The 21,249-nt window shown below is 39.6% G+C and overlaps 1 protein-coding gene across 3 annotated transcripts in view; it reads right to left on the bottom strand.

Moving 5' to 3' along the window:
• Positions 1-21,249, bottom strand: part of tiam2a (TIAM Rac1 associated GEF 2a) — a 227,221-nt gene that overhangs the window by 137,516 nt on the left and 68,456 nt on the right. For all 3 annotated transcript variants that reach the window (XR_011355801.1, XM_069931598.1, XM_069931599.1), the window contains 2 exons: positions 4,544-4,680; positions 1,626-1,799 (listed from right to left, as the gene is read on the bottom strand). Coding sequence is in view for 2 of the 3 variants with exons in the window: in XM_069931598.1 (XP_069787699.1) it covers positions 1,626-1,799; positions 4,544-4,680 (311 nt within the window). In the remaining variant the exon portion in view is untranslated. The remainder of the gene's footprint in view (positions 1-1,625; positions 1,800-4,543; positions 4,681-21,249) is intronic.

Below are 21,249 nucleotides of genomic sequence, written 5' to 3'. Positions count from 1 at the left end.
ACTAGCTGAATGATGTTTTAGCACAGACCAGAAGGGTTGAATAGCCTGGTTTCTGTGCTACAGTCTATTTGTTAAGTGGACTCCAAAAAATTTGTTCCCTCTATTCCCTCCACCACTGAGTTATTAATGCATAGTGGAGGGTGGTCATCTCTGGTCCTCTTAAAGTCCATAATCATCTCCTTTGTCTTATCCATGTTAGACTCAGGTTGTTATTCTCGCACCATTTCACGAGATTTTCCATTTCTTCTCTACAGTGCGCCACATCGTTGCTACTGATGAGGCCAACTATGTATATGCCATCTGCAAACTTGATGAATCTGTTGGAGCTGGATCTTGCGCTGCAGTCATTGGTCAGTAGTGTGAACTGGAGCAGGAGGAGCACACAGCCCTGAGGTGCACCAGTACTCAACAGGATGGTGCTTGATTTTCAGCTGCTGACCCAGACAAACTGTGGTCTTTCATCCAGAATCCAGTTACTGAGAGGGGTGTAGAGTTCCAGTGAGGACAGTTTCTCCACCAGCCTCAGGGGAACAATCATATTAAATGCCAAGCTGAAGTCAATCAACAGCAGCCTGGCATAAGAGGCGTCATTCTCCAGGTGGGTCAGAACAAAGTAGAGGGACAAACGTAAAGCATTATCAGTGGAACAGTTCCATCTGTAGGCAAATTGAAATGGGTCCAGTTTCTCTGGGATATGCATTTTAATTCATTCCATCATCAGATGCTTCAAGCATTTCATAATCATGGCAGTAGTTACTGTCGTTCTCTTCCAACAATGTATGTTGTCTGGTCAAGCTACCTTGAGTGGGGTCATCTTGGATAGGGTTCTCCTCACCTCAGCCACAGCTACATAGGAGGCCCATTCATTTGAACTTTCTTCAGCATCAGCCTGCTCTTATTGAACTGTGCACAGAAAATTTTCAGTTTGTCCGGAAGGGAGGCATCGTTGTCTTTAACTTGCGAAGTTGTCTTGTGGTCTTTTATAGTTTTGATCTCTTGCCATATGCACCTCATGTCACCAGTGTTGCATCGGTGTTTATGGATCTTTTTTTGCCTATCCATGCTTTGCCTTCCAGATTACATTGCACAGGAGAACTCAGCCCTGGCTGATTTTATTGCCATCTTGTCACTTGACCTGAAGACAACATCACAAGAAGTACCTGGACCTCTACCCAACCATGGTTTCTAGTTAGTGCTGGTTGTGAAGCATTTGTCCTTGGTGACATTCTCAAAGCACTTGCTGATGTTGCCAGTCACTGTGCTTCTATACACCTTGACGTTTACGTGACCATTGTAGGTGGCCACCTCCCTGAAACAGCTCCAGTCTGTGGTCTCAAAGCAGTCCTGTCCCGTTGCTATGACAGTCATCGCTAGCCATGTCCTGATCTCCCTGCGAAGTGGCTTTGTTAGTTTTGACAGCGGTCTGTATGCCAGGGTTAGTGGGACTGATACATGATCTGAGTATCCGAGGTCGGGGCAAAGGGCAGCCTTATACTTATATTGCACCAATACTAAAGCACAGCAAAGTAGTCCTGCTGTTTATTTTTTAATTAGCATGTGAAGTCTAGTGTAAAATGATAAAGATGCATGAGGTTTTACATTAGTTCTGAAAAGTATCACTGTACCTTGTTAAAATTGAGTCGTGGTTCCAATGGGTTGAGTGTATTAGCAGTTGCTGCTGCTGTCAGCTGTGCTGTAAGGGCCTGGAGTTGGACCACAAGTCCAGCATCAAGAGCCTGAAGTAGAGACGGTTGAGGTTTTTGTTGCTGCATCTGAAGATTCTGTACCAACTGCTGGAGCTTTATGTAAAGTGGAAATAACAACAATACAGTTATAGAGAGTATTCATACTGTAAATGTGTATGTTATTACGAGCAGAGTTAAATGATGATATCTAGTTTCTGCTAAAGTTAGTTAGGTGTAGGTTATATGGTGTCACTGCCTCAGTGACCAGGCTAGAACCTGATCTTGGGTACTGTCTGTGTGAGGTTTGCACTTTTTTTTCACAACCTCATCAGTTTCCTCTGGGTTCTTCAGTTTCCTCTGCATCCCAAAACTATGGCAGTAAATTGTTGTGTTGTATTTATGAATGGCAAAAAGAATAAAGGGGAGTTAATGGGCATGCATGAATAAGCTGCAAGAGTATAAGGAGATATGCAAAGGAAATGGGACATGTGGGATTGCTTTGCTAGATAAAGGCATAGACTTGATGGATTTCTTCTCGGTGGTTATCAATATGATAGGATACATTATGATAGGATTAAAACTTAATTTCACTGGATTGAAAAAAACAAAATCAGTATAGTATGGTGGCATGTACATTTGAATACTTTAATCTCAGTTGCTAACACGGTTGAATCAGAATCAAGATTTATTGTCATGAACAAGTCATGAAATTCAGTGTTTTGCAGCAGCTTTCATAGAGCAAACATTCGTATTAAAACCATCTTACAACATTACAATAAAAAATAAAAATAATAGTGCACAAAAAGAGTGTCTTTGGTTCACTGATTATTCAGGAATCTGATAGCAGCGGGGAAGAAGCTGTCCTTGTGCCGTTGAGTGCTCGTCTTTAGGCTCCTGCACCTTTTCCCCCGATGGTAGCAAAGTGAAGAGGGAATGGCCTGGGTGGTGGGGGTCCTTGAGCATAGAGGCTGCTTTTTTAAGACACCGCCTCAAGTAGATGTCCTAAAATTTGTTTCCTACCACAGGAGTTGTAAATTGAGCAACAAAAACCTTTATTAATAATTAGTTTTATATGTTAGTACACAATAAATCAGGAAGTTTCAAAGAAAATGTTTTGACATATGAATGTTTGGAACTAACTTATTTACAAACAGACAAATATACGCCCAGGAGACAAAAAGACTACATATACTCAAATCAGCAGCAAAAAAAACCATTCTGTTGGACGAACTCAGTGGTCAGCTTTTTGGGTTGGAATGCTTCATAAAGACTCAACAGGCTTGATGGATGAAGGGCTCCAATATAAAACAATGACTATTCTCTTTCCCTCACTAATGCAGCTCGGACCGCTGAGTTCCTCCAGCAAACCAGTTTTTGCTGCATTAAATATAATAAACAATAGTTTAGTATTTCACCATGAGCACACAACAAAAGTAACAAGGATTTTTAAAAAAACAGATGAAGTTATCAATGTCGCCATTAACACACCATTTGTGTTTGCAGTGCACGGTACTTAAACACTGAAAACTGGTTTTGAAGTGCGAGTGCCCAAAGTTTTACTGACGACAAATGGATGTTTGTAGGCCCTTTCGTGCAGTGAAAAAGGCCGACTGAAAAGGCAGAAATTCTCTACCCTTACATCGGGAGACTTACCTCCTTGAATGTGCTGTGGCCGGCTCCAAGGGGCCGATTGCAAATCCTTTCAGGGGAGGATAATTTGCAGAATGAATGTACAGCCGCTGCAAGCAACTGGTTAGAGGCAGGCTGATGATGTCACAATGCCGTCAGCCAGCAACCCATCTCCCCTCTCTCTCCATGATACCCCCCAGGGCAGGGATTGTCGGTAGGGGCCGCCAACCATCAGGGCAGGAGTGGTCAGAGGGGGCCGTCAGGTCAGGGGCCGTCAGGTCAGGGACGACCGGCGGGAGCCGTCAGGTCAGGGGCGGCTGATGGGAACTGTCAGGTCAGGGGTGGCCAGCAGGCAGGGGCCATCAAGGGGGCAGCCGGTGAGGCTGTGACAACCCTCCTGATCGCTCCAGCACCTCAGCAGGCCAATCTCTTCGGCTCAAAATGTGGCAGAACAATGGCTGTCTTCCCTACCCATAATCCCCAACGCAGCTGGAACAGTTCTGGGAAAAACAGGGGGGATTATGAGTAGGGAAGGTGGCTATTGGTCTGCTGCGTATTTATGACGCCTCCATCGGCTCCGGAGGGTGCCATGAGGTGCCGATCAACATAGTGCGATGCAGGAGCAGCCTTTTAGGGATGCTCCTTGAAAGGTATGTTTATGTTTACCCTCCACCCTTCCAGCCCGCCTCCAAGTGGAGGCCTTGCATGAAAAGGCCTTCAATTTCAAATGTGTTTTGTTTTTAAACAGTTACACAAGCTTCATTGACTTGGAGAGCATATAAACATTTTCTTGATTTCCATTTTTGTCACACTGATATTTGCAGAGATAAAAAGCAACATCAGTTGTCTAACAAAAGTATTCCTGAATGAATCTGCAAAGTTACAGGCATTTTCAACTGCTCCCTTAAAGTACAATTATTGTATTTCAGTGTATTCAGCAAGGATATTGAAGTATACAGCACAGAAATGGCCATATGGCCCGACTCACCACACTGATTAGTGGGCATGCTTCCCTGTTTCCCAATCTCCTAGCACTTGGTCCAGAGCCTTCCACCTCCAAGCAATTGGAAGGGCTTATCTGAACATTACTTAAATGCTGTCAGAACCTCAGCTTGAACCTGAAGACAAATCTGAAATACGCTCCCAATGCAGCCAACTAATTTTACTGAATGTATTGTTATTAAATTACAATTCATTAAAAGATGACAGAATTGATCATGCGATATTACCTGTTGGCCTTGGGGACTTTGAAGAAGCTGTGCAACAGCAGCAATTGTATCCGAGTTGGAAAGCTGAGAAATTGAAGCCCATGCATCAGGTAAATTCTGCACCACATTAGCAGGAGTAGCAGGTGTGGCTGGAGTTCCTAGAAAATTAAGTACAATTAAATAAATTGTAAAGTTAACAATTCCCATCAAAAGAATTAGCAAGACCAATACCACAGCACAAGTATAAAATATACTGAAAGCATTCATAAATAAAAATCAGAAATCTTTGGCAATGTAGTTTCCATTATAACATTGTAAATGCTCCCTTAGAATTTCATAAATCTCTGAAGGAAGCTCGGAATTTATTGACTTTTAAGATTTTGTTCAAGTAAATGTTCAATTTTTGGGGAAAACACCTCAATTATAGCATTGTAATTTAAAATAAGAACATGTAAATAAAAGAAGAAAATAAGTGAGACTAATTGTAATAAGAACAATGACAAGTTCTTGGGAATAATGATCTCCAATGACCTAACATAAGTAAAGACATCAATGTCTTTACTTTCTCAGAAAACTAAAGAAGTTTGACATGTTTTTCTTGTCCCTCAACAACTTCCATAGGTGTAACATAGAAAGCATTGCTGCTAGATGCATTATAAGATATGGCAGCTGATCTGCTCAAAATCAGACTACAGAAGGTAGCTCAGAAATAATACAAACATCCCTCCTTTCCAAGTTCTCCATCTACATCTGCCGCTGCCTAGGAAAGGCAGCCAACATTCTGAAAGGCCTACTAGACCCAGGACACTTTTTTTCCCCCTTTTCCCATCAGGGAGAAGGCTCAAAAGTATGAAAGTGTGAATCAACAGCTTAAAGTCACTTTCTTCCTCAAAATGAAGGCCAGAACAGTACTATCATGCTGTTCTTCCTTGTACTACTTGATCTTTTTATATCTCTTCATTCTCCATTAATTGTGCTCTTTACATGATTGTATTTATGTTAGATAATCTGTTAGACTCCTTGTAGAAGAGCCCTTCACACTGTAAAAGGTGTGTGAAAAATAAAAAGGCAAAAAGATTGACATTGACAACTTTTAATACACTGTTGTTTATTAGAAAAGGACCCATTTTGAGGAAATGAAAAAGCATTGAGAAAGTAGGGATTAGGATAAGTTGTTTTATGGCAAGTATGTGCTAGGTAAGTGAAGATATTCAAAGGTGAAATTGAGAGTACAGAGTTTGTATTTTCCTGTCAGGATTAAAGGCAAAGTTAACAGGCATAGGGAACCTTGGATTTTGAGGAATATTGGGGATCTGGTTCAGAAGAAGAGAGGTATATAGAAGGCATTGGCAATACGGAGCAAATGAGGTACTTGAGGAGTATAAAAATGCACAAAAAAAAAGCTCAAGAAAGAAACCAGGAAGGTTTTGGCAAATAAAAGTAAAGGAAATTGTAAGGGTTTCTACAGGGATATTAAGAGCAAAACAATAGAAAAGGGCAAAATTGGTCCCCTTGAAGATCAAAATGATATATGGAGCTAGATGAGATGCGGGAGAATCTTAAATTTTTTTTTGCATCAGTATTTAATCAGGAAACTGGCACAGAATCTAGGAGAAACAAGCAGCGAGGTCATGGTCCACATACAGATTAAGAGGAGGAGGTACTTGATGTCTTAAAGCAAATAAGGGTGGATAACAGCAGACACAATTATCACTGGCTCGCCACTCAGCTCTGGATCACCTCAAAAACTACAACTTATGCATATGGCTGCTCTATACATATAGACTACAGTTTAACCTTCAACACCGTTATTCATAAATTATATCATAAATTAGATCAGCCACGATCGTATTGAATGGCGGAGCAGGCTCGATGGGCCACTTTTGGCCTACTCCTGTTCCTACTTCCTATGTTACTATTCCCTCAGTGCTTATCAAGAAGCTCCAAACCCGGGCCTCTGCTCCCCTCTCTTCAATTGGATCCATGAATTCCTCATCGGAAAACCAGTCAGTGTGAATTGGAAATGATATCTCCTCCTCAATGATTATCAACATTGGCAGACTTCAAGAATGTGCGTTTAGCCCACTGCTCTACTCACTATACACCCATGACTGTGTGGCCAGGCACAACTCCAATGCTATCTATAAATTTGCCGATGACACCACAGTTGTTGGCAGAACCACAAATGGCAATGAGGAAGCATACAGGTGGGAGATAGATCAGCTCTTTGAATTGTGTTACGTCAACAACCTTGCATTCAACATTAGCAAAACCAAGGAGATGATTGTGGATGTCAGAAGGAAGTCAGGAGAACACAATCCAGTCCTCACTGAGGGCTCAGTAGTGGAGTGGGTAAAGGAACTTCAAATTCCTCAATTGTCAACATCTCAGAGGATCTGTCCTGGAGCCTCTATGTCAATGCAGTCATGATGAAGGCTCACCAGTGGCTATATTTTGTGAGATGTTTGAGGAGATTCAGTATGTCACTGAAGACTCTTGAAAACTTCTACAGGTAGACCCGAGGAGAGCCTTCTAGCTGGTTACATCACTGACTTGTATAGAGCTACCAACAGTCAGGACAAGAAAAAAAAATTCCAGAGGGTTGTTAACTTAGCCTGCGACATCATGGGCACCAGACCACTCAATTGAGGACATTTACAAGAGACGGTGTCTTAAGAATACAGCCTCTATCCTCAAGGACCACCACTATCCAAGCCCATACCCTCTCCACTCTGCTACCATCAGGAAAAAGGTACGGGAGCCTAAAGATGAGTACTAAGTGGCACAAGGACAGTTTCTTCCCCGCCGCCATCAGATTCTTGAATGATCAATGAACCTAAGTCACTGTCTTCCTTTGACTTTTTGTGCCGTATTTCTATTTATTGTTGGAAGGTGGTTTATATAAATGCTTGCACTTAGATGCTGCTGCGAAGCAACACATTTCGTGACTTATACAAGATTATAAATTCTGATTCTGAAAAATCCCAGGGCCTGACAAGATATTCCCTCAGACCTTGAGGGAGGCTAGTGAAGAAATTGCAGGAGATCTGGCAAAAATACTTAAAATATCCTTAGCCATTGAGGGTGGTGCTGGAGTTTTGAAAGGTAACTCATGTTCTGCTGTTTAGTAGAAAGGCTCCAAAGGTAACACAGGAAGGTATAGGCAGGTAAACCTGATGTCAGTAATAGGTAAATTATTGGAAAGTGTTCCAAGAAATCGGATATACAAGTACAATATTTGGATAGCCAGGGACTGATTAAGGATAGTCAATATGGCTTTGTGTGTAGTAGGTCGTGTTTAACCAATCACAGTTATTCAAGGTTATCAGGAAATAAAAATAACACCAAAGGTTGTTGCTATCCCTGGAACAACATCTCAACATAAATCACTGGATTCAGAGGAGCATGAATAAATTTGGAGGGGGGGGGGGAGGGAAAGATGGAAGAAATTACTGAAATACATTGAATTTATCTACTCCAGTGCACCTTTGTGCACACACACACTTCTCTTCGGCGCCTGTGGTTGGGTCTTGTTAGTCACTCTGTGCACTCTTTTGTATAAAGCTGCTATTGCTAGTATTTTTACCACATTCAGATGCTTTTGCACTAACTGTCTATTTAATTGTAAACATCAGTGGTGTGCAAACTATTGGAGAGGATTCTTAGGGACAATCCCAACCTCATCATCAAACCAGCAGACAAGGATGATGCAGTTGTGGACTGGCACACTGACCTTTACCTTGCCGAGGCCAGTCAACAGCTCTCAGACACCTCCTCCTATTGTCCCCTCCCACATTACCCCACCACTTCACATTAAGCCACTGTCTCCCACCAGAACATATACTTTATAAGTGGGATGAAAAGCTGGTGCAACATAGAAGTTCACCAGTACTGCACCATCTGCTCAACATTTGGAAAAAGATTCACGTAGAAAAGAAAAAAAACAAATTACCAACTACCAAAATTATTATTGACACAAAATCAACTAATCCCTTTCACAATAGATAACCTTTCCTTAAGAGAATGGGAGAGAAAAGGGATTAAAAGAATAGAAAATTGTTTTATGGGAAATAATTTATTATCTTTTGAACAAATGAAGTACAAATATGGTATAACTCACAGTACAATGTTTGCATACCACCAACTGAAAACCTACTTAAAGGACAAATTGGGAAGCAGGCTGAGGTTACCAGAAGGAAGCAGCTTTGAATATATGATTACAGACACAATTATAATTAAAAGATTTATAACAAACATGTACATCAAGCGGCAAAAGAAAGAGAATGATGAAATAAGCTGTAAACCCAAACAAAAGAGGGAACAAGATCTAAACATAAAGATAAAAAATGAAAAATGGGAAAAGCTATGCTCTGGAACTATGAGAAATACAATAAACACGAGGTTACGCATGATACAATATAATTGGTTACACAGGCTATATATCACGCCCCAAAAGTTAAATAAATGGGACCCAACAGTATCAGATAGACGTTTTCGCTGTAAGAAGGAAACGGGAACAACAGTACATTCAATTTGTGCATGTGAGAAAGTGGAAAAGATTTAGGAAGATCTAAATCAGGTATTAAATAAAATCACAAAAAGCAACAGACCAAAAAATCCAGAGATCTTTCTTCTAAGTAATATAAGAAGTAAAGAACTAAGCCTCAATTTGGATGAAGCACAAAAAAGATTTATTATGATAGCCTTAGCTGTAGCAAAAAAATGTATAATGTCACCCTGGAAATCAGAAGAGAGCCTGCGAGTACAGCAATGGTACATAGAAATGAATAAATGTATTCCATTGGAAAAAATAACATATTATTTAAAAAATAACGTCACAGTATTCAAACAAATTTGGGAACCGTACCTACCGCGGACCTCCACCCCCTAAAATGACAGAATGAGAAGATGACGAAATGAACTGACCCAGTGTGTAAAAGTAGATGATACAATTTTCTTGTTTATTTTTATTGTGTGATGACATTGTTTAATGGATTTATTGTATTGTATATGTTGAACGTTTAGTGGGTAGGGAGGGGGGTGGGAAGGAGGGAGGGAAGGGAGGTGGGGGGGAAAGGGGAGAAAATGATACTGTGTATATTCAAGAGGGAAATGTTTGTGTGTATTTTGGTTAATATGGTTCATAATGTGAAAAATAAAAAATTTAAAAATAAAAAAAAACCTATGGTCTCCCAACATCATCTCCAACCTCATCACCTCTGGGCACATTCCCCCCCCCACCCCAAAGCCACTAACCTCATTCTCTCCTACCCCACGCTGCCCATTTCTGCCAAGATACACATTCCCAACCATCTGGGCAGACCCTTTGTTTCTGCCTGCTCCTGTCCAACCGAACTAGTTTCATCCTACAATGATTATATTTTCTCCTCTGGTCCAATCCTTCCCCACCGACATCCGTAACAACTCACATCCCCTCCATCTCCTCAATGGCTTTAGATTTCCTGAACTGGACCGCCTCATCTTCACGAAGGATGTCCAATCCCTTTATACATCTATCCCACACACAGGAAGTCTGAAAGCACTTTGCTTCTTCCTGGACCAAAGACCCGACCAGTCATCCTCGGCCACCACCCTCTTCCGCCTGGCAGAACTTGTCCTCACTCTAAATAACTTCTCCTTTAACTCATACCACTTCCTCCAAATCAAAGGAGAAGCCATAGGTATGTGCATAGGTCCCAGTTATGCTTGCCTGTTTGTGGGCTTTGTGGACAATCCATGCTGCAAGCCTACACAGGCAAAACCCCTCAACTCTACCTTTGATTTATCAACGACTACATCAGGGCTGCCTCATGTACCCAAGATGAGCTAGTCAACATCATCCACTTCACAGACAACTTCCACCCTGATCTCAAACTCACCTGGTCCATCTCAGATACTATTCTCCCTTTCTTGGATCTCTCTGTCTCCATCTTGGGAGACAAGCTGTCCACCGACATATACTACAAGCCCTCAACTACCAGAATTACTTTTCCTCACAATCTGTCTCCTGCAAGGATTCCATCCCTTCTCTCAATTTCTCCGTCTCTGCCGCATCTGTTCCCAAGATGAGGTCTTCCAGTCCAGATCTTCCAAAATGTCTGCCTTCTTCCACAAACATGGCTTCCCCTCCACCACCAACTTAGCCCTCACCCGCATTTCCTCCATCTACCGCTCATCTGCCCTGGCCCCTCTGCCCCTAGACGCAACAATCAGAATCTCCTTCATCCTCACCTACCACCCCATCAAGCCTCCACATCCAACAGATTATCCACTAGAATTTCCAATACTTACTACAGGATCCCACCACTACCAGACATTTTTGCTTCTCCTCCCCTCTTGGCCTTTCGCAGAGTCGGATTCCCTTGCGCAGTCATCCCTCTCCACCCATCATGCCCCTGGCACCTTCCCATGTCAGCAGGAGGTGCAACTTTGCACCCACACACACACACACCCACACACACACACACCCACACCCCATCACGGTCCGGGGCCTCAAACAGGCCTTTCAAGTGAAGCAACACTTCACCTGTACATCCATAGGACGTATTTACTGCATCTGATACACCCTTTGTGGGTGTATCAGAAAGACCGACTGGGAGATCGCTTTGCTCAGTACCTCCTCTCCATTCACAACCGCAGTGATGTCCCAGTGGCCAACCTTTTCAATTCTGGGTCACACTCCCCCCGTTCACATGTCTGTCCATGGCCTTGTATACTATCCCATCCAAACCACCCGCGAATTGGAAGAAAACACCTGATTTTCCACCTGGGCACTCTCCAGCCAGACATAGACTTTACTGCCTTCCACTAAATCTGCTTGCCTTTCCTGTCTTTCTAGTTCTCCTACTCACCCAGTTATCCCTCCTACCCCTCAATGCTGTTGTCCCCTCCCTCCTTTCTCCACCTATCTCTTCTGTTCAGATGTTTGCCGGCATTTTCTCATACTTTGAAGAGTTCAAGTCCGAAACTTCAGTTATGTATCTTTACCTTTGCTACGTAAAGGACACTGTTAGACCTGTTGAGCTTCTCTAGCATTCTAACTACTGTGCCCACAGAATTTTGTGATTTAATTCTTAGCGACAGGATTTATGAGCATTAGAGAAGCATAGTCTGCTCAGAAATAGTCAGCATGGCTTTGTGAAGGGCACATTGAGCCTCACAAGCCTAATTGGGTTTTTTTAAGGAAGCAACTAAAGAACTTGATGAAGGTAGGGCAGGAGATGTGGTGCATATGGATTTTAGTAAAGCATCGGACAAGGTCCCCCATGGTACAACCATTCAGAAAGTCATGAGGCTTGGGATCCATGGCACCTTTGCTATATGGTTTCAGAATTAGCTTGTCTGCAGAAAGCAGAGGGAAGATGGAACAAAATGTATATACCCTGGTTGACGAAAGAGATAAGGCAACTAGTTAAGAAGAAGGAAGTATTTACAAGGTTGAGGAAGCAAAGGACAGGAAGGCCTCATGAGAATTATATGGTAGCCAGGAGGAAATGAAGAAAGGATTTAGGAGAGCTAGAAGGGGGCACAAGAAGGCTTTGGCATGTAGGATTAAGGAAAACTCAAAAGGTGTTTGAAGCATATTTAAAGAACAGAATTCCCATCTGAGTTTTATAAAGAATTTAAGGATTTATTAATTCCTCCATTTATGGGAGTATAAGAACATGTGGCTGAAACACATTTACCAGAATTTTTTAATATGGCAATAATAACAGAAGTACCAAAAAAAAGAGATCTTTAAAACCATCATCATAAAGACAAATTAAATGCAGACTATAAAATAGTAGCAAAATTATTAGCAAATAGACTGGCAAAATATTTACTGAAATTGATAAATATGGACCAGACTGGTTTTGTTAAAAAGAGAAAATAAACAGATGTGACTAGATTATTGAGTATAATATATTTGGCACAAAAGAGAGATGCTGAAAAAGTGTTTGGTAGGTTGGAATGGGATTAAAGTACTTGATAAATTTGGATTGGGATCAATATTTGCTAATTGGATGAAAGGTTTATGTAATGGACCAAAAGTAAAAGTTGTTACAAATGTCCACACCTTTTCAATAACTAGGTCTAGTAGACAAGGATGTCCATTATCTCCAGCTTTATTTATTTTAGCAATAGACCATTAGCAGAATTGGTTCAGTCTGACCCTGAAATTAAAGGTTTTTGAGTTGGCAGAGAAGAACATAAGATTAATTTGTTTGCAAATGGTGTAATAATTTATTTGACAGAACTGGAAATTTCATTGCGTAAATTATATTTAAGGTTAAAACAATATGGAATAGTATCTGGATACAAGGTAAATTGGGATAAAAGAGAGATTACGCCCTTTACTGGTGGTGATTATACTCAGTGTAAAAGAGATTCTCAATTTAAATGGCTGTTGAGTAGAATAAAATATTTATGGATACGAGTAGATAATAATTTAAATAATATATATTGTTACGAACTGCGCATAATGAGCATCAATAGACAATGAACCAGGCAGTGTTTAATTTTAAAACACTAATTTTATTTCTTACTCAAGCTATAGCTTGAACTAATCCTTAACACTAAATCTATCCCCAGCTATGCGTAGGTGCCTAGTGGGATATGTATGTGATATATCCAAACCATTACAGTCCAAGACAAAATCTAGAAAGTTACTTCAAATTTCAGTCTTTCCAATTCAGAGTCGAAGTGTAGGCCTTTGAAATTTGATGCCCAGAATTAATGTTGAACTGATGAGAAAACTGGAGCTGCTACAGACTCACAAATCCTTCCTGCATGCCTTTGAAGAAACGCCCATCACACAAGCTATGGTCACAACATTTCTGGTCCTTTTGTAGGCAAGACTGGACGGCCTCCACAAAGCTTCCAAGACCCTGGCATCAGTCTCTCCAAGTAACCACTGCTAGTGGTTTTAAAATAAAGCCATCTCTCCAAGTGACCTCCACTGTTAGTCACAATCAAAATGAAGCATTTTGGTTCCCAAAAAAATCCTCCTGGTACAGGTCAATCCACCGAAAAGGCCAGGTCATTCACAAAGCATGCTTTGCTCTGAATTCCACAAAAATGGCTGGCCACAAGTGTTGCTTCAAAAAGCTGCTTTCTCTTCAGCAGTCAAAATGGTTCTCCCTTTGCAAAAAATCACAATGTCTTTGGAAATGTATCAAATCTGGAATGGACTAACAAACCTTCTTACAGTTCTTCCAATGTACCGAATTATCACTGGGCTGTGACTTGAGTTGTGCTTGTGCAAAATGTTAAATGTTAACTGTGACCATTCAGTCCCTCCTGTCTATACTATCCCATACAATAATCCCATTTTACTAAAGCGGGAGCCTGTAATACCTCCCCAACAAAGAAAATTTTGATCTGCAAGATTAATTTTTTTAAATACAATCTACAATGTTAAATACCTTCATTATTGTTATATTCTTTTAGAAACATATACAACTAATAAGTTTCATTTTGTTGCAAAACACTGCAAACTTAACAACTGTAAAGGCAATCAGCAATTACATATCTTAGCCTTTAATGTAAGTTATCATTAAATTATATTCTTGCAGAATTAAACTCTAGTTTAATAATCTTTGATTTTTGTTTTTCAGCATACTTAAGAACACCAATGGATAATGGTCAGTATACACAATAATTGGTCCCTGAGCTGTGCAGATATAAACATCAAAGTGCTTCAAAGCCAATAAGGGCCAATAGTTCTTTCTCTTTGGTAAAATATACTTTTTTAATGTTCATGGAATTTCTTGGAAAAGCAAGCCACTGGATGATGAATACCATCACAATCATTCTTTTGGAATAATACTCCTCCAGCACCCTCTTCACTCGCATACACGGCTAAAGAAAATGGTTTGGCCAAAATCAGGAGATTTTAAAACAGGATTATGATATGGCACAACAACACCTTTAAATTCTCTAAAGCTCTCTGACAAGATTTTGTCCACACACATTTCACCCACTTCTTCAGTTAAAGGAAGAGCAATTTCTGCAAAATTCTTGCAAAAATACCTATAATATCCTGTTATCCCTGACAAATGTGACACATCCTGCAAATAGTCACAACGTCCCTCCTTAAATTAGGTCAATAAAAGTGTTTTGTTATTTTATCTTCAGTCTTCTTTACTTCAAAATGACCACCCAAGGATGTGCTATGGGTCAAGTACAAAATTTCATTCCTATATGCTTTAGGAACTACAACTTGATGAATAACTGTCCATTCTTCATCAGCAGGAATATCCCTTGGACTCCATTTTCTCATAAGCACATCATTTAAAAAATAATATCCAACTAGCACTTTCTCAATTTCCTCCTCAGATAAAACTTTCTCACTTCAACAAGATCAAAATCTGTTTTCCTATCAAATCCTTTTGTGATAAAAAAAAAATCCCTCCTTTCAGGTTTAACATCAATATCTGATCTACAAGAAATGTTTGTGACAAATCCACACAATCTAAAAACTGTTCTGACTTATCAATAATTTTATCCTCCTTATCAAGTTTCTTTGTCATTGCCCAAGCCACTGCACAGGCTGGATAGATGTCAAAATCTGTCTTTACCTCATCAATAACTGTCTTCTCTATCAATTTCACCACAGGATCCACTTGACCTTCTGCCAAGTCATTCCCAAAAAATCAGTGAAACTCCATCGATTGGTAAACACTCTGAATCCTGATAGTATCAATCCCATTAATCATTTTTGACTTCAACAATATCCTATGTAAAATACCGGCTCCATTTCACCTCCCAAACCTCGGAATAAATCTATTTCATTTGTGGCAGTCTCATCACCAAACTCCAAAACACTATTCAACACAAGTAACCGGGATGCACCAGTATCTCGAAGCATGTTCTCTGGCACTTGTGGTGCCCCTTCCTTTACTGAAACCAAACCCTTTGTCACAAAATATTTAAACTCATCCCTAATGTTTTCAGCAGATCTTTGCTTCCAGGTCTCTCATCTTTTTGAATACAGGCATCTGATGCTGCTGCTATTCTTTTTCTTCAGCTTATAACAATTTGCCATCACATAACCAGGTTTTCTACAATAACGACAAAGGGAACATAAAGGTTGTTTCTTTTCAACTTTAATTTTCACATTATTTCCTGATTTTTATCAAATTTACTGGGTGAACCACATTAACCTTTTGAAAGGTTTTATTGGGTATAAACTTAACCTTGTGCGACAGAGCATACTCATCAGCACACTTAGCAGATTCTTGCCAAGTTCCTACTTCTCTTTCATTTAAGTATGACTTTATATCATTAGAAACACATCTTTTGATTTCTTCAACTAACATCAGTTCTCTTAATATGTTGTTGTATCCAACTGCTACAAAGAAACATACACTCGTAGTGTGGGAGGTTAAGCTCTGAGATTTATTGAGGCTGGAAAGGCTCCTTTTATATACTTAAGAGTTTGATTGGCTTACATCAGCCACATGAATAACAATAGTGGGTGGGAACATTCTTGCATGTTAGCTGGGCAGTTTGGCCAGCACCATTTTAGGGCTGCTGGTCTTGTACTGCTTCAGCTTTTACCCCCACTGGTTTGTTGTCTTAGGAGTTGCTTTATCAATCTCTGTCCGCGTCTGCTGCTGCGCGATATGCCGGCCCGATCTCTGCAATTGCCAGCCACCACATTGTAATCATTCTTTATTTCTTTTGATGCGCACCATCAGTCAAAGCACACAGCTTTTTCATAGGCAAAATTCATATAAGACTGATTCACTGATCTCCTCAAAGTCCTGAATTTTTGTCTGTAAGCTTCAGGATCCAATTCGTAAGCTTTAAGCACGACTTTCTTTACTACCTCATAATTACCAGTTTGTTCCATAGTAAGCCTGCTGTGCTTTCCCTTTGATTACACTTTGTAAAATGAGGGACCACAGATCTCGTGGCCATTTTAAACTTTCAGCTACCTTTTCAAAACGTTGAAAGTATTTATCAATTTCACTTTCATCAAATGGAGGAACTAACCTCACCTCTCTTCTGGCTATAAACTTCTCAAATGGACTAGAAGGTAGAACTCTTCTGTCTCTGCTCTGCCCCAAACCTCCTCTCTCTTTTTCCTCTAACTCCATTTGCATTCTTCTTTCCTCTAACTCCATTTTTAAAAATTCAACTGTCTTTGCCTTTCTCTTTCCTCTAACCCTACTTGCATTCTTTTTTCATATCCCTCAATTTTTTTTTAAACTCAATCCTTTTCAGAACCAGCTGCTGCTTAATGGATTTACTCTCAGGAAATATCTCTAACCCTGCCTCTTTAAAAACTTTCCCTCTTCTACATATCTCCTTACTACAATTTCCTTTATCTCCTCTTTGCTGAGGGATAATTTTCCTTCAGCCAACTTGAGGGGGTGGGGGGTGGTTCAGGCAAAATCTAGAAAGTTACTTCACAGTTCAGTCTTTCCGATTCAGTGTTGAAACATAGGTCTTTGAAATTTGATGCCCAGAATTAATGTTGAACTGATGGGAAAACTGGAGTTGTGGCAACCATGGTAAAATTTTTTAAATTCCTCATTAATTTCCTGTGGTCTATAAATAATCTCTGAATTTTTCTTAATTGCATTAATTGTTCTTGATGCCTGTTCAGTTCTCAATTGCCAAGCCAAAACTTTATGTGCCCTTTCACCTAACTCATAAACATTGCTTCGATCTTTGAATAATTTTTTCATACTTATAAGATTGCAAAATATTATAACGAAGCTTTAGTTTAGACAATTGTATCTTATATTCAGTAGCATTCTTTTGAATTCTTTCTCTAACATTTCAATTTTTTTTTCCAAACTTTGACTCTCTACCAGATATTGTTTTTTAACTTTTACTGTATAACTAATAATCTGACCTCATAAATATGCTTTCAAAGCATCCCATAAAACAAATTTACTCTGCACTGAATCTTCATTCATTTGTAAATAAAAAACAATTTGATCCCTAATATACTGAACAAATTAGGGCTTTAAAAAAAACAATTCATTGAATCTCCAACAATAAACATTCTCTACCTTCTCAGTACCTAAACAAGAAGCTAACAATAATGAATGATTAGACAAGGTTCTACTTTTATACTCAGCAAGTCTACCTTGCAACTGTGCTGAAACTAAAAATAAATCAATTCTAGAAAACGAATTATGTCAAGCAGAATAGAAAGAAAAATCTTTTTCAGTAGGATTAAATTTCCTCCATATTTCTACCAAATTTAAATCTTTCATCACCTCAATTATTCTTTTTGCCATTTTAGTTCTCTTCACAATTTTTGGAGATTTATCCAACAATGGATCCAAGCAGCAATTAAAATCCTTTCCTATCAAAATATTTTTGGGTAATGTCCACGTCAGCTGCAGGCTCGTTTCTGGCTGACAAGCCCGATGCGGGACAGGCAGACATGGTTGCAGCGGTTGCAAGGGAAAATTGGTTGGTTGGGGTTTGGTGTTGGGTTTTTCCTCCTTTGTCTTTTGTCAGTGAGGTGGGCTCATATAACCATATAACCACTTACAGCACAGAACTGGCCAGTTCGGCCCTACTAGTCCATGCCGTAAAAAAATCCCCACCCTCCTAGTCCCACTGACCAGCACCCGGTCCATATCCCTCCAGTCCTCTATCCATGTAACTATCCAATCTTTCCTTAAATGTAACCAATGATCCTGCCTCGACCACGTCTGTCGGAAGCTCATTCCACATCCCTACCACTCTTTGCGTAAAGAAATTTCCCCTCATGTTATTAAACCATGCACTCTAGTTTGAATCTCCCCCACTCTTAATTGAAAAAGCCTATCCACGTTTACTCTGTCTGTCCCTTTTAAAATCTTAAACACCTCTATCAAGTCCCCTCTCAATCTTCTACGCTCCAGAGAAAAAAGCCCCAGTCTGCACAACCTTTCCCTGTAACTCAAACCTTGAAATCCTGTCAACATTCTCGTGAACCTTCTCTGCACTCTCTCTATTTTGTTTATATCTTTCCTATAATTTGGTGACTAAAACTGTACACAGTACTCCAAATTTGGCCTCACCAATGCCTTGTACAATTTCATCATAACCTCCCTACTCTTGAATTCAATACTCTGATTTATGAAGGCCAACATTCCAAATGCCTTCTTCACCACACCATCTACCTAAGTATCAGCCTTGAGGGTACTATTTACCACAACTCCTAAATCCCTTTGATGCTCTGCACATCTCAATAGCCTACCATTTAATGCATATGACCTATTTAGATTTGTCTTTCCAAAATGTAACACCCCACACTTATCTGTATTAAATTCCATCAGCCATTTCTCAGCCCACACCTCCAGCCTTCCTAAATCACCTTTTAATCTGTGGTAATCTTCCTCACTGTCCACAATACCACCAATCTTTGTATCATCTGCAAACTTGCTTATCCAATTCTCCACCCCTACTTCCAGATCGTCAATATGGTATACTTTCAGGTTATAAAGTTAATTGGGGAAAAAAGTGAAATATTATCTATATCAGATGAAGATTATATGGATTGGACACAAATTACTAAATTTAGATGGTCTAATAAAATAAATATTTAGGAGTTACAGTTAAGAGAATATCAGGACATATAATTTAAATTATATATCGTTGCTGAACAAGACTTACAAAGATGAAAAGATTTACTGTTGACTTTAATTTGGAGAGTTAATTGTATAAAAATGAATATATACCCTCGTATACAATACCTTTTTCAATCCATTGTGTGATACCAAAGAAATTTTTTTAAGGAATTAAATAAAATAATTCAATTATTTTGTGGAAAGGTAAACTGTCAAGAGTTTCTATGCAAAAATTAACATGGCGGTATGAATGGGGTGGACTCCAATTAACACAATTTCAAAATTATTATGAGACAGCACAATTGAAATTTATTAATAGATTATTTGATACGCAACAACCACCTATGTGGGCAAAAGTCGAATTGGATCAAATATATGAAAATGAAAGTCATTTTATTTATAAATGGAATCCTTCAGTGTTACAAAAATATAAATTATCTGTATTACGATATATAATGGATATTTGGTATAAGCAAGATGAACTTACAGGGCCTGAAGGGAAAATTTCAGTGAAGTCACCGTTGTATCAGAAAAAATTAATTCAGTTTTCTTCAAATAATTCTTATTTGAAAAATTGGGAAATGAAAGGAATAAGTACTTGTTTTGAGGCAGGCAGATTTTCTAAATTTAATAGATTACAAGAGAAGTTTGGTATTTCATTAAATTCTTACATGGCTTATTATCAAGTTCGAGATGTTTTACAAACACACTTTGTAGGGATTTAGTCTTACCAGGTCAAACGAAGTTTGAGATTTTAATTGTAGATACAGGAATGAAAGGGTTTATATCAGATATGTATAGGCTGTTGCAAGAACAAGATTGCTAATTTGATCATATTTTAATTGAGTTAATGAGTATTATGACCTCATTGTTGTGCAAATTGCCACACCCCTGCCTTGTTGGTTTTGATCATTTAATTATCTTCCTTCTTCCCTCCCAGTGAGGCAAGAATTCTATATTAGATAAATATGCTCTGGGGTGGTACTAAGGTATCAGTATTAGGTCCTTCCATCATGCATCAGCTCTTTCCATCATGCATCAAATTGCCTTGCCTCCCATGTCACCAGGGAATTGGAAAGGAAAAGATGGCATAGTTCTTTTAGTTCTAATATATATTCAGTGGATCACTTCCATGCCTAAAAATTCTCTGAATCTATCACAAAGCTAATCTGTTCAAACTTATGGAACATCAACTTTCACACACCTGCAGTACAATTTCAGATAGTAATGCTTTGAAATAAACATACAGTAGAATCCTGATTTAACGCGAACCCAGATATAATGCGATCAGCCAGTGGACCCATCTTCCCCCCTCTTTCTGGAAATGAAATTCTTTTGAAATCAAAATGAAACGTTAGAAGACAAAAATCTTTCTCAGTGAAATATAAGCTTCACACACTTGACGCAACCAAGAAAAAAAGTCAAACCCAAGTTGCACATGACCTCGGCATACCTGAATCAACACTTCGTGGCTGGAAATCTCAGGAAGATAAGTTACACACGTTGCTTTGGAAAATTGAGGAAGAGGCATGACTAAAGGCCAAACGCATGAAGACAGGCAAAGTTGTCAGCCTTGATGTCTCCCCATACGAGTGGTTCGTTCAAGCAAGCTCAAGCTGAGAAGTGTGACCAGCTGACCAATGGAGAAACCTCGCAGTTCAAAGCTAGCAATGAATGGCTAGACCAGTTTAAACACTATCACGGGATTTCTCAATGTTAGTGTCTGGAAAAATTCGCTCAGCTGACAGTCGGCAGAATTAAAAACTATCTTAGAAGTAGGAGGCTACAAAAAAATTCGCTCAGCTGACAGTGCCGCCGCCAGCCAATACCCGGCAGAATTAAAAACTATCTTAGAAGTAGGAGGCTAGAAAGAAGAACAAGTGTACAACTATGACGAAGCAGGCCTTTGCTACAAGATGATCCCAAACCGCACACTGTCTAGCATAGATGATGCCCATCAACGTGAGTGGTTCAAACAACACAAAGATCACGTGACATAGTTATTTTGTGTAACAAGAATGGAACACACAAGTTAAAGCCATTTATGATTGGCAAATTTTACTTGCCCTGCTGTTTTCACCACGTCGACATGAAGTCATTACTGTTCAAGTACATGCAGAGCAGCAATGCTAGGATGACTAGTGTCATCTTTGAGGATTGGTTTTG

This window comes from Narcine bancroftii, chromosome 4 (genome assembly GCF_036971445.1).
Source record: "Narcine bancroftii isolate sNarBan1 chromosome 4, sNarBan1.hap1, whole genome shotgun sequence".
NCBI lineage: Eukaryota > Metazoa > Chordata > Chondrichthyes > Torpediniformes > Narcinidae > Narcine > Narcine bancroftii.
This window is presented reverse-complemented; position numbering and strand designations above follow the sequence as displayed.